The following is a 14517-nucleotide window of genomic DNA, read 5'->3' on the forward strand; positions in this document are numbered from 1 at the left end:
GTGAAGAGACAAGAGCACCTCGATAGATGGAGTTTCCATTCGTTAAAATGGGGTGGATTATGGATGGAGGAGGTGAATGGTTGGATATCAGTAGCTTGGATTTGGATATGTAAAATTTGAGGTATCTGCAAGGCATCCAGGAGGAGATAGTGAGCAGGAGTTGAATACTCCAAAGCTGGAGTTCAAGGGAGAGCTTCTAGCTGGAGAGATGTCTGAGGGAGTCACTGGCTTCTTAATGTGTATTGATACCTTGAGACGAGGCAAAATCACCCAGAAGTGCATATGCAGAGAGAAGAGAAGATGTCCAAAGTCAGAGCCCCAGAGGACTCCAAAATGTACAGCTCTAGCAAATGAAGAGACAGCAAACAAGACTGGGAAGGAGCAACCAGCAGGGTAGGGGGAGAAGTAGATGAGAGTGATGTCCTGGTGGCTGAAAGAAGAAAGTTCCAGGAGGAGAAAGTGATCTCCTGTGTCCAGTGCTATAAATGAGACACGTGACGCCAGGACTATAGATTGACTATTGGATTTAGCAACATGGAAGTCCTGGTGACCTAGATAAAGAGTGATTTCTTATCAAGGGGTGAGGCTCTGATAGGAGTGGAACCCAGAAAGAAAAGAAAGAGAGAAATTGGCCTGGTCTGTTGGGGTGAGGCTCCGGCAGGAGTGGAACCCAGAAGGAGAAGAAAGAGAGAAATTGGCCACAGGGAGGAGAGCTAATTCTTCTAAGGAGTTTTTCTATAAAGAGGAGAGGTTCTCTGTGATGGAAGGTGAGGTCAAGGGAGGCATGTTCCTGTGCAGATGGGATGTTCCAGGGAGATCGTTGGAGCCATGTTATAGAGATGAGTATGGATGGAATCTCATGAGCACAAGAAGGGGTTGACCTTGGCTCAGAGCAGGGGCCGTACATCCGAGGCACAGGGGGAGAGGCAATGTCCTCAGGCACAGAGGCAAACAGAAGCTTGGTGAAACAGGAAGCGAACACTGCAGACCCCATCAAGATCATACAATGGCAACACCAGGTGTGGGACCCATTGGCTATTCTCTTTGAGGCAAGAGCCCTCCCATCATGACCCTGTTTCTACTTCTCTCCCCTTTTTCTTCTCTGTTGCTTATGGGCCATGCATGAGATTTTAGTTTGTTAGGGCTTTTCCTTTCCTTTTTTTTTTTTTTTTCTCTTTTTCTTTTTTTTTTCTTTTTCTTTTCTTCTCCTTTCCTTTTTTAATTCTTCCTCCTTCCACACAGAAACTTGCAGAAAAACATTATACAGAAGGCCATATTTGGACCACTGGAAATCTTAATCCCTAGAACTGCTAGTATTTTGAAAACTATAAAATATTTTGCAGAAGCTGTTTTTTAAATTTTTTATTGTTTTAATTTATTTTTAAGATTTTATTTATTCATGAGAGCCACAGAGAGAGGGAGAGACGCAGGCAGAGGGAGAGGTAGGCTCCTCACAGGGTCCATCCCGGACCCCGGGATCACGCCCTGAGCCAAAGGCAGATGCTCAACCACTGAGCCACCCAGGCATCCCAGAAGCTGTTTTTCTGGAAAGGGCCTTCATATCATCTCTTTTAATTCCAAAATGGAACAGAACTACCTAAGAAAGAAGAAGCCAGGTGTTTTAAGGGAGCAGATAAGAAATTAGGCATCAGCCACAGTTCTGCCACAGGCAAGCTGTGTGGCCTTGGAAAGTTACCTAACCACTCTGAGCAGTAGTTTCATCATCTGGAGAATGAGGACAGCACCAGCTTTGCGGACTGTTTTAATAATCACGTTCATTAATATTATGAAAGCACCTCCTGAAGGGTAGACATATATCATTAATGATAAAAGATCATCTTTTTTTTATTCTCTTAGTTTTGCAGGATTATCTTAATGCAAGACAAAATGATGTCATGGAAAACTTTATTCCTCATTGAAACTTTTTCTACTCATTTATAATATGAAGCTGCTAGATTAGATTTCATGGTTTGAAAATGTGCGTGGTATACACATACATGCAGTTTTGTCATCAGTTGCTGGCGCCAAATAACTTTAAAATACTTTCTCCTTTGGAGCCTAAGATATTTCTCTCCTTGTTTAAGATTTCCATGTGAATCCCCAAAGTGACTCTTAGGGCCTGCCTCTAAATGAATTTCTCATTCAAAGTCTTCCTGATTTTTTGCTTCTTTTTACAGCATAACCCCGAACTAAATGAAAACATCACTGGAAATTTCACTTACGTCATCGACAAGTTACTTCCAAACACCAACTACTGTGTATCTGTTTACTTTAAACCTAGAAATCTGGGAGCAGTACATAGATCTCCAGTAAAATGTATCCTCCTTCAGCCTGGACAAGAAACAGGTATAGGTTTTTAAAAATTCATGTGTTGCTTTTACTCTGCGAGAAAACTTAGTTAATGAAAATAATCTGAAAGTCATAGAGCACGAAAGGTATTTCTTCCACTGAAAGTGCATCACAGAGATGCGTTCTGTTGGTCAGTCTCTACTATGACATGGAGTCATTTTGAAGGCGCCATACCATCGAGACAGTCACATATCTACCTTTAAAAAGCCAGATCCTCCTGAAGTAGAAACACTTCTATTTCAGGGAATCAAGATGAAATTCAGTTCTGAGTGCCTTTCACTTGGCCATTATTCAAGCCAAGTGCTGGAGGAGGCAGGGTTCCTGGAAGCAATTGCACGCAGAGGTATCAGAGGCTCAAATTATGGTCGTTGAGTGTGGCTCGTTGATGTGGCCTGGCTCGCAGGAAGGTTGGCGATAGCTCCAAATGGAAGGAAAACTCACCAGTGTGTGTGAGATAGTCCCTGACAACGACTGAAAAGTCCTCTGTTTCAAAAGCATCAGAACAATAAACAGTGTAGTCCGTGAACCTTCCCCCAATGGAGAAATCTGCAGTGAGAACAGTCAGGCTTAGGAATATTCACTGCTGATTATTGGCCTAGGAAGTAACTAGGTCTCTAATTGTTTCACCAAAAGTGAATATCTCCACGGAAGAAGCCTTTCTTAATTTCCCCATGAGAGTTTCTTTAACCTGCTGACTTACCACATTAGGGACAAAATAAGCCAAGAGAAGGAAGCAACCGTAAGTGGTATAGCTGATTTGTGGACTAAGTGAACCACACTCCACGGTGCCTGGTGCCTGGTGGACTAAGGTGCTGGGTCTGATTTTACTACTCTCTGTTCCTCAGCATTGAACGATGGACATTTATTTGAGATTTTTGAGATTTTATTTATTTATTCATGAGAAACACAGAGAGAGAGGCAGAGACACAGGCAGAGGGAGAAGCAGGCTCCATGCAGGGAGCCCGATGTGGGACTCAATCCCCAGACCTCAGGATGAGGCCCTGAGCCAAAGACAGATGCCCAGCCCCTGAGCCACCCTGGCGTCCCTGCACAGACCAGTCTTAAAGGAAATAAAGTATCTCCTTTAAAGTATCTTTAAAGGAAAAAGGCCTTAGCTTAAATCATTATTATAGTGTCAGTTAAATACGAGCAAACCTAAACTTGCATATAAATTCAGTATGCCTGTAGCTCTTACAAAAATGTGAACCCCAAACACATTTACATATTTATGTCCTTGGACCAATTCTCCAGCTTCAGCTGGGTGTCCAACGATTCCATTCATTTCTGACACTCTCTGGAGTTAACGCAGGTCCCCACAGGTGAAGAGGCTAAGTCTCTCAGGACTGCTCCCCCTTTAAGGTACCAGCTCCAAGTCTGGCCACCCAGACTTCTGTCTGAGGTGGCTACAAATTCAGAGCTCCCCACAACCTCCCTTCTGATTTAGTAGTGCAGGAGCTTCTGTCCCCTGGAAGTCAGGGGGCACCACCCTCCCAATACTTCCATGTGTTCACCAACCTAGAATCTCCCCAAGCCTGACTATCCACAGTTTCTATTAGGTTTCATTACATACACAGGATTGATTAAATCATCATCTGTTAGTGATAACATGCGATCTCCAACCCCTCCTCCCTTTTCCAAAGGTCAGTGGGTCCAGAAGTTCCCACTCTCTAATGACTAGGTTGATTTTTCATGTGACCAGCCCCCATTCTGGAGCTATCCAGCACTGTCCTGGACTTACCTCATTAGCATAAACTCAGATATGGCCTCCCAAAGACACTCATATCACTCAGGAAATTGATACTCTGTGTCAAGTACCAGGAGCAAAGACCAGATATTTTATTATTATTATTATTATTATTATTATTATTATACTGTGATCTTATAAACAAAACCCCAAAACCAGTTGAATGGACAAATTATTTTTCTCCCCTACTCATAGAATACTCCTGTACTCCATTTGTGTGGGGGTGTACCCCACATAGAGCAATCCTCCCGCACCAGCTCAGAGTCCTACAATCTAACTCAATTCTGACGCCATCTACCTGGTGTTAGAGACTCCACTCACAAGACTGCCCCCACCAACACTTCAAATGCCAGTTGCAGGTCAAAGTTGTCACCTCGGTGTCAGATTGAAGATTCTCACGGCCCCCTCCGCGGGTCTGATAATTTGCTGGAGTGGCTCTCTGAACTCAGGAAAACCATTTCTTTACCACGTTCCTGGTTTATTATAAAATGATACAACTCAGAAACAGCCTAGGTGAAAGAGCTATAGAGGGCAAGGAGCCTCTATGCCCTCTTAGAGCACATCACCCTCCTAGCTTCCCATCCCAGAAGTTCTCAGAACCCGGGTTTAATGCAGACTTCATTACAAAGGCAAGACTGATTAAATCTTTTGCAGTTGCAATTAATTCACCCTCCAGTCCCTTTCTTGCCCCCAGAGGTCCAGGGTTGAAAGTTCCAACCCTCTAATCTCCGGTCGGTTCACCTGGCAACCAGCCTCCATCCTTAGGGGCTTTCCAAAAGTCATCTCTTTAATAGTAAACTCAAGTGTGGTTGAAGGGGCTTGGTTATGAACAACAAAAGACACTCCTTTACCTTCCTTGCTCTTATCACTTAGGAAATTCTTAGGGAACTTCAGAGCCCTATGCCAAGAATCGAGGATAAAGACCAAAAAATATATATATATATATATTTTATTATAAATCACGAGATCACCAATAAGAGACTCAAATTGGTAACATGACATGACAGACAGGGATTTGCTGAAACCCAGTCCCCATCTGGAAGACGAATATACGACTGACCTTCTTTGAGGTTGACATGTGATGATTAAGTTTCTCCCTTGACTTTTCTGTTTCACCCTCTAAGAAATGGTCACGCAGCCCCACGTTGTCATGTCATCTCATTGTCACTTGGTGTGAACACATCCTTTTGCATGTGAAATCAGCCTCCTTTCTTGTATCATTACCCAAGAAGACCACCTGGGACCAGTGTTAACTTCCTCAGACTCGGAGATGAACATTGCTATCTTAGGGGGTTACTTATCTGGTGGGGGGAGTTCAGTCCAGAGATCTAGAGAAATGTCTCCACTCTGTTCAAGTCCTAAATCAACTGGTTGGCTCTTTCAGGAAGCCTTCGAAGGAAAGCTGTGTTCAGCCATTTGACAAATACTTATTTGGAGATCTACTCTATGCTGGATTCTTTCATAGATGCTTGGGAGACTGCAGTGAACAAAACAAATAAAACCAAACATTCCAGACCTCGTGGAGCTTATGTTGCCGTAGAGAGATGGAAAAACAAAATTTAAAAAGCAACTTGCAGTCAGAAGGTTGAGATTTTCCAAAAGGAATTTCGACAAGAAACTTATGGGGGCCTCAGTAGGACAGAGCAGGTTCTGTGGAGCCCTGGTGTGGCCAAAGTCCAGCCTCAGAATGACCCAGTTATTTCTTTCATACAAACTCTTCCATGTCTTCCTGTCTCTAGGGCATCCTGTTAAATAACAGACCTTCAAGTAAATTTTAAAGATCTAATTAGCTCGATTGAATGATTCCTGAATGGGGTAGCATCCCATCTAGCAAGTAGAAATGAGCCCCAAAAAAACAAAAAAAAAAAAAAAAAAAAAAAGAAAGAAAGAAAAGAAAAGAAAAGAAATGAGCTCCAAAGGGCTGCAGAGAAGGAAAAGGTTTTTAAAGGCAGGACAAGGAAGTCAAACAGAAAAAAGGACTTTGGAGTGAGGTCACCTCTCTTTGGGGGACAAAAGGGTCTTATTCTAGTAGGTGGATTACCTCATGGTGCTGAGCGGGAAATTCCAGAATGAGCAGTAAAGATCACAGTCCTGGGGAGGGTTGAAAATGCAATCAGTTATGAAGCCCCAGTAGTGGCTGCATGGGCCAGGCATAAGTGACTTCATTTTGGGCCTAGGGTTTTCTTTTTCTTTTTCTTTTTCTTTTTTTTTTTTTTTTTAACAGTACTAACAGATGGCTATGGAGCATTTGAGATGTGGCCAGTATGACCAAGAAGCTGAGTTTGATAGGGTTTTGTTTCATTTTTTTATTTTTTTTTTCAGTTTTGGTCATATAAATTTAAGTAACCACGTGTGGCTTATGGCTACTGTGTTGGGGAGTGCAGTCATAGAACATTGTTAGACTAGAAGACATTTTACTTTGAAAAATTAAATCTGCCACTTTTACCCTTGGAAAAATAGGTATACTCGGATTCCTTTCCATTCTATTGTATTGAATGATAGTTTTTCTAACATTGGCTCCTTTGTGTGTGTGTGTGTGTGTGTGTGTGTGTGTGTGTGTGTGGTGTGTGTGTGTTTTAAGATTTTATTTATTTATTCACGAGAAACACAGAGAGAGAGAGAGAGGCAGAGACACAGGCAGAGGGAGAAGCAGGCTCCACACAGGGAGCCAGATGTGGGACCCGATCCCAGGACTCCAGGATCACACCCTTTGATACCTCATTCCACCATCAGCCCAATGGTGATCTGTGATCATTTATTGAATTTATTTCGAAATAAAGTCATTTCATTTTTCATCAACAGAGTCATCAGAATCTGCCAAAATAGGAGGAATAATTACTATGTTTGTAATAGCGGCTGTCATCGTAATCACCATATTAATACTGAAACGTGTTGGTTATATATGCTTAAGAAATCATTTCCCCAAAGTTTTGGTATGTAGTCTTTTTTTTAAGTTCTATCTTCATCTTTTATTTTAATTTAAGGGTTTTTATTACACTTTCAAATATTTTCACAGCAGGAAAATATCCCATTTTCTAAAAACACCAAGCTGTTTTATCACTGAGTGATCCCCAAATATATATATGTACCTAGACTTCCGTTTTCTATCTGTTTATACTTTGCCCACATAATATTCTTAATGATCACATAGTATTCCATTGTCATTAGTGTATTTATTATCTTTCCCTTAACCATTTTCCAACTGTAGGGCATTTGAAATGATTTCCTTTCTTTTCTTTTCTTCTTTGGCCTTTATGAATATTGTAACGTGTTTAATTTTTTTATAAAGTTTGGGCTACTTCAGTGGAACATGTACACAAAGTGGATTTATCTTATAAAAAGATAAAGGATTAATTTACAATGCCAGTGGTGACCAGTAAGTACACACATTTCTCCATAGCTCTGCTGATGTTGACTAATCATTTTTACGACTTTGGTTCATATAATGTGTGTATAAAGGTCACCCACAGTTGCTCTCATTCGTGTTACTTTAATTACTAGTGAAACCAGCCATTCTGTGTGCCTTCATTTTTCACTCTGTCCTTCCCAAAGTACATGCTTTCTGCTCGGGACCCTCAACCACTCAGACAAAGCTTGGTATTGATGTTACATATTTCCAAAACCTCCTCGTGTCCTTTGACACGTTGACCCATTATTTATCATTTTCTCTGTCCGATTCCTGTCTCTCTATATTTGTTTTATAATTTTTCATCCAGAAAGATCTCATTTTTCTACGTTTGAACTCATTTCGCCTTTTTCTTCACACGTTTTAACAACCACATATTTCAGTCCTCTACAGTCGATAAAATAGTACTCTTCTTTTTCTCATCCTTATTTGTTTGGTTTGGGTTGGGGGAGGGATTGTTTTTTGGAGGGGGATGCTTTGGGAAATTTTAATTACAACTGGTATTTGAACCCAGCCGGCATCTGGCTGTGCTGTACTGCATTTTATCCACACTGTAATCCTTGCAATTCAAGAATGGACTTTTTTTTTAAGATTTTTTTTATTTATTTGAGAGAGAGCACGGATGTGAACACATAGTTGGGAGTGGCAGAGGGAGAGAAAGAATCTCAGGCTGATTCCCTGCTGAGCAGGGCGCCCAACTCAGGGCTCAGTCCCAGGACTCCGGGATTACAAACTGAGCTGAAACCAAGAGTCAGACACTTAACTGAAAGAGCCACCGAGGCACCCAAAGAATGGATATTTTTTATCCTTGGTATAAAATATCCTTTGGAGTCTTTTATGTCAGCAGCCAGTTGCAGCGTTATCTCAACCTAAATCCACCTCATCCTGTCTGCTGTGTATTTATTCCTTTGGCCTTGAGGTTCTAAGCGAATCCTACTCCAATTCATATTTCTCATTGCAGCCTTGAGATAGACCTGTAGCACCACACCCATTTCCTCCTAGATAAATTCTCTGCCTGAATTACCTAACTGGTTACTAATCCTCCCCCCAGATCTCCCTGAGTTTCTCCCCTTCCTAAGATTCATCCAAATTATATGCTAATTATATATATCCCTGTTATTTATTGTGTTGACCCAAGTACTGAGAGGAGGTATTGGTAACTTCTGTCTTTCCAGTATTCCTTCATTAAAAATTGTTGCTCTGTGTCTAAGTAAAAACTCTAGGAATGACAAAACAAACACTTAATGCCTAGTGTATTTGTTTAATCAAGAATACATGTTGCAAGATTTTTAATGGCATCTTTTTTATTCTTTTCTCTTTGGTTCTTTTTTTGTTTTGTTTTTTCGCATTTAACAAATATTTATTGAGTATCTACCATGTGTCCACATGTTCTAGGTGCTAGGGATACAGAAGTGAACAAAACAAACAGAAAATGCTGCCCTCGTAGATTTTAAAGTCTGCGGAGTAAGGGCAGAGACAATGACAGTTTATAGATGATACAACTGGTGAAGTAAAAAATTCACATGAATCTAGAGATAAATTATTAGGATTAATAAGTTTGACAAATTTGATATGTACAAAATAATATCAGTATGAAAATATATAAACATGGACCTGCTTTTCAACATCCAAGACATATACATATCGTAGCGTAAAGCTCTGTGAATTTTCACAAACTCAATGCACACATGTAACTCATGCCTAAATCAAAGAGAACATAATCAGCCTGCCCAGAAGTCTCTCTCCTGACACCTTCTAGTAAGTACCCCCCACCAAGGATAACCATTATCCTGATCACTAACAGCATAAATTTTGAACTTTTTGAATTTATAGTTAAGTGGAATCACAGAGTTTTTTTAAAAATACCGTTATAGGGGCACCTGGGTGGCTCATTCAGTGAAGTGTCTGCCTTTGGTTCAGGTCATGATCTCAGGGTCCTGGGATGGAGTCCTCATTGAGGCTCCCTGCTCAGCGGGGAGTCTGCTTCTCCCTCCACCCCTCCCCCCTGCTCATGCTCACTCCCTCTCTCTCACACACACTCTCAAATGGATACATAAAATCTTTTAAAAAATTGTTTTGATAAATAAAAATAAAGATACCATTGCAATAGTAATAAAATTACTCTTAAAACATTTCAGAAATCAATCTAATAGAAGATATTACAGATCCTTTGTAAAGAAAATTATAAAACCTTATCAAAAGACTTTAGCAAAGATTTGGTCAAGTAGAGAACCCAGAATCAGACCCACACATATGGAAACATGACTAATGATGAGTAGATATTGCCATGGGGAAAGGATTGGCTGGTCAATAAATATATCTATATGAGAGAATATGAAATTGGGTCTCTCCCTCACACCATACACAAATATCGGTTCCAAGTATATTAAAGACTAATGTGAAAGACAAAACTGTTAGAGTTTGAGAAAGCACCATAGGAAATTCTGTGTGACCTTGGGTAAGGAAGATTCCCTCAGACATAAAAAAAAAAAAAGCAGGAACCATAAAGGAAGAACATCAGTACATTTTTGTTATATTACATTAAAATTAAAACTTTCTTTTCATCAAATGCCATTGAGGTTGTAGAATAATAACCCACAGGCTAGGGGGAAATATATGTAACAAATAATGATAAAACAAATAATCAACAAACCATTAGCATCCAGATTATATAAAGAGCTCCTACAAATCAATAAGAAAAAAAATGAACAACCCAATCGAAAAATTCACCCCAAGGCTGTGTTGGGTAGGATAGAGGAAGAGCAGGTTTGTCAAACTGAGCAACCCAGATAGGCATAGGAGAATAGAGAAGAAGACAATGCGGATGACGATTCCAGGTTGATCACCTCCTCCCCATTAGCTTTATGGTCATGAACCTAGAGCAGAATCCACCAACACGGCAAGACTCAGCCTGCCTTGTATTCTCCATAGCTCACCCCGCTCAACTGTATCCTGGCAGTGCTTTGTTCTAAGAGCTGTGATAGAGCGAGCTCTAGTCTTGCCATTCTCACCCCTGACTCTAGGGATCTCCTGCCTCCTTAAGACCCTCTCTCCAGTCCAGGGGGCTGTGACCCTGATGGAATCGGCTCCCTTAGAGTCTCTCCTCACCCACAGTTCCTTGGCATCCTTTAAGAATGTCTTGACAGCCCAGAATCTAACTGGATGGGTACTCTGACATGCAAGAAGCAGCAAGGGGAGCACAGTAGGCAGGAGTAGAAGCCAGAACCTCGTCTCTGCTGCAGGCAGCCTACCTAGCTTGAAATCCAGCCTCCCCCACTCACTATTCATGAACGTTGGGTAAATTGCTTCACCTCTGTCTCATTTTCTCATCTGTAAAATGGGGATAAGAATCGTGAGCCTACTTCGTGGCATGGCTGTGAGGGCAAAATGCATTATAATGAGTAAGCAGTAGGACCAGTGCCCAGCAAATAGTAAATACTACATAACCGTTAGCTCCTATTACTGATTCTGCTGGCATCATCACCGCCATCCTTACCTCTGTGCAGTTACTGTCATTGAGCTATGTTATGTCAAAAAGTAAAAAACACTTACAATTGATATTCTCTCTCTCTCTCTCTCTTCTTTTTTTTTTTTTTTTTAAGAATTTTTATAACTTCTCAACCTGGGTATTCCCTGAGATGCCACCATTAGAAACAGTGGCTTTCGTGGAGGTGATTCACGTTAACAGGAAGAAGAAAGTGTGGGATTATAATTATGACGACGAGAGTGACAGCAATGATGATACAGCAACCCCTCAGACAAACGCAGGTGGCTATACCATGCATGGACTGGTGGGCAGGCTTCTGGGTCCAGCCTCTGCCTCCTCGGCCACCCCGGAGGACTGCATGGAGCCGGACGCTGAGGAACCTGACCCGTCGGAGCCTGACACTGACATTGACACTGAGCCCCTGGTGCCATCTGGGCCCAGCCCGGGGCAGTCAGAAGGCACAAGTGGGGCCTATGAGTGCAGAGGGAAGCAGCTCCAGGACCCCATTACCGAGGAGGACAGCTGGTCCACTGGAGGGTCTGGGGACAAAATTACCTTCAATGTAAACCTAAGTTCTGTTTTCATGAGGGTCCTCGATGATGACTTGGAGGTCCCTCCAGGGCTACCAAGTTTTCCAGAAGAGACATACAACCTACAGGAGTCCCACAGACTGGAAACGATTTCGCTGGCGGCCAACGGGGAAGGGACACAGCCCCTCTTCCCCACCCCCTCTGCAGAGTGCCAGTGGCCTGAAGATGTTCTTTCTGATGAAAGTGACAGTTCTGAATCAGATGTTGACATCGGAGATGGCTATATAATGAGGTGAACCCCCAAATATTTCCATGGACTGACAGATACCTCCAGAGTTTCCCTCCATGCACTGTCACTTGCTCCTTTGTGGTTTGCAAGTGTTCCCGCAGGGATGGTGTTGGAGACCAAGGTGGGCGCTCAGGGTTCCTGGTGATGTCGTCTATGCAAAGTTCATGCAAATTACCAGCCTGGGAGGAGAGTCTGGAATTCTAGGACTATTCAGCGCAAGTCCCATTGTTTACATGTCCCAAGTGATGCACTTTGAAGGGGAAATGCCCTGTCCAGTCCCTTTACTCTCCTGCCTTTATGTTTCTGCATCCTATCTCCCAGAGTAAGGAGCAGGCTTCCCTGGGGTTTGCAGGGGTGGTCCAGGGCCCTACAAGATTTCTGGGAAATCATGAAATTGGCCAGGGTGGGAGTGGGGAGAGAAAAGGTAGACGCTCAGCGTGGTTGATAGAGGGAGCAATCAGCAGTGTTGAGTCCAGCAGGCTCAAGGAAGGAGCCAGAAGGCAGGCCAGAAAAGAGAAGGAAGGGAAGGTAGCCAGAGAGAAAGGAAGGGGACCTACAAAGAAACAAAAGCACAGGTTCCAATTTGGAAATAGGGAAGGTCCTGCCCAGTCTTGGGCTCCTCCCAGATGTCACATTCTGTCACCTACACTCAGAGAATTGCACCCCTGGCCATTTGTCCAGATGGCCTCAACTGGAGTCTGGAAGAACTCCAGTCTGGAGGAAGACAAACTCACACACAGAAATAACTCTAGCATCTGGCAGGTGACTAATAGGAGACATTTGCATGAGGGAGAGGGGTAGAGACTCAGAGCCAAACTGTAAGATAAAAAAAAAAAAAAAAAAAGAGCGAGAGAACAAATGCAAAATTGTTTCAAGGTCTTCAGAAGAAATTAGGCATAAAATTCCCGGAGATCCTATTTAACAATTTAAGAAGCGCTGTGTGCACTGATTCCACATGTCCTGTGTGTGACCACAGTTCCTGTGGATGGTGGGGAGGGGGAAGGGAAGTCCCAGAACATCATGGAGCAAACCAGATAAGAACTGGGACTCAGGTCTGACTCAGCTGCTATTTCCCTGTGGGACCCTGGGTACTTTGCTTTGCCTCTCTGAGCCTGTTTCTTCATTTAGGAAGTAAGGGGATTGGACTAGGTCATCTCCAAGATCCTGTGGTGCTAGGAGAAATATTCAAACTACACAGGGTTGAAGACTCCGGTGAAGGTGCTGCAACCCTGAGAGACCCCTCACAAGGTGAATCAACTGTGTGGGACCTCCTGTCTTGCTCCCTTCGCCCCAAGAGCCAACTTCTCAGCCCTTTCTTCTAGATCCATCCCAAAGGGGAAAAACAATTATGAGTCCTAGTTCAAGGACTTTGAAGAGACTACTATTTCTACAACTGTTCTCAGTAGGAAAGGGACTTTGTCGTGTAGAGTCCATTTCTCTGCCCTCTAAGTCATCTATCATATTTTGAAAGAGTTCCAGAGTGGTCCTTTGGAATACCCTTTATATGGCTGCTTTTCTGTGTGTGTTTCCATTTTGTATCCTGGTCTTCAGTGGGTGAAGGATAATAAATACTTTTTAATACATACTGGGTAACAGTGTTCAGAGTAGTTTCTCATGAGAGTGTAAATAAAATAGGCAAGCCGCTTTGTGGTCCTGCTGGCATCTCTAGGGTTAAACAAAGGTCCCAGTGTGTGCCAAGTGGAACCAAGGGAACGCTCCTCTCCCTTGCTGCGTTCCTGGTGGAGCATTCTAAGGTCAGACAGCAAGTAGGGCACTGCATCACTCTGTACTTACCCAGCTCTGGGTTTTCCAACCTCACCCCTGCCAAAGCTTTGAAAGGGGAAATTAAATCTTTCTCAAGCATTCCTGACAGAGAAACGAGTTTTTGCCCAACAAATGACTGGTTTTGTGGCGTTTATCCCTGGGTGGGAGGGGGTCACGAGGACACTCTTCAACTGTCTCTGCTCACGAGCGTGCTTTAAAATCAACCTATTTGCAGGGACAGGGAATCATAGTGGAAAAAAAAAAAAAAAAACTTGGGCAGTACTGAATGGGTGTCAAGAAAAACCAGCACCACCCGTAACCCCGGAGAGAAGCTCTGGGTGGGCGTCCCAGTGTGTTTATTTAATTTGGAAAAGCATGCCTTTAATGTTGGGGCGCGGCGTCCCCCAGATCCGGGGCACACTGTATGTGCAGTTTCGCAACCGTTTTCCTACCGGTGTTTTCCACCCACGAGATGTGGGGAAGCCAGGTCCCCTCCCTCCGCGTCTCCCCTCCTCCAGCTCCCGAGCCCCGCCCCCGCTCCAGCAGCCCCAGCCCGGCGCTAGGGCTCCGGCCCGGGGGGGCGGGGCCTGTGGGGGCGGGGCCTGTGGGGGGGGGCGGGGCCTTGGCGGAGACTGGGTCTCGGCGAGAGCCTCTGTGGAGGCGGGGCCTCGGCGGGGGGCGGGGTCTCTGTGGGGGCGGGGCCTTGGCGGAGACGGGGTCTCGGCGAGAGCCTCTGTGGAGGCGGGGCCTCGGCGGGGGCGGGGTCTCTGTGGGGGCGGGGCCTTGGCGGAGACGGGGTCTCGGCGAGAGCCTCTGTGGAGGCGGGGCCTCGGCGGGGGCGGGGTCTCTGTGGGGGCGGGGCCTTGGCGGAGACGGGGTCTCGGCGAGAGCCTCTGTGGAGGCGGGGCCTCGGCGGGGGCGGGGTCTCTGTGGGGGCGGGGCCTTGGC

The 14517-nt window shown here is 44.0% G+C and overlaps 1 protein-coding gene across 5 annotated transcripts in view; it reads left to right on the top strand.

Moving 5' to 3' along the window:
• Positions 1-13398, top strand: part of IFNAR2 (interferon alpha and beta receptor subunit 2) — a 31370-nt gene extending 17972 nt beyond the window's left edge. For 4 of the 5 annotated variants that reach the window (XM_077879036.1, XM_077879038.1, XM_077879035.1 and 1 more), the window contains exons 7-9: positions 2178-2346; positions 6896-7026; positions 11102-13398. In XM_077879036.1, the coding sequence (XP_077735162.1) occupies positions 2178-2346; positions 6896-7026; positions 11102-11812 (1011 nt within the window). In that variant the 3' untranslated portion in view covers positions 11813-13398. The remainder of the gene's footprint in view (positions 1-2177; positions 2347-6895; positions 7027-11101) is intronic. The other variant, XM_077879039.1, reaches the window with a different exon arrangement.
• Positions 13399-14517: the final 1119 nt, after the last annotated feature.

This window comes from Canis aureus, chromosome 30, assembly GCF_053574225.1.
Source record: "Canis aureus isolate CA01 chromosome 30, VMU_Caureus_v.1.0, whole genome shotgun sequence".
NCBI lineage: Eukaryota > Metazoa > Chordata > Mammalia > Carnivora > Canidae > Canis > Canis aureus.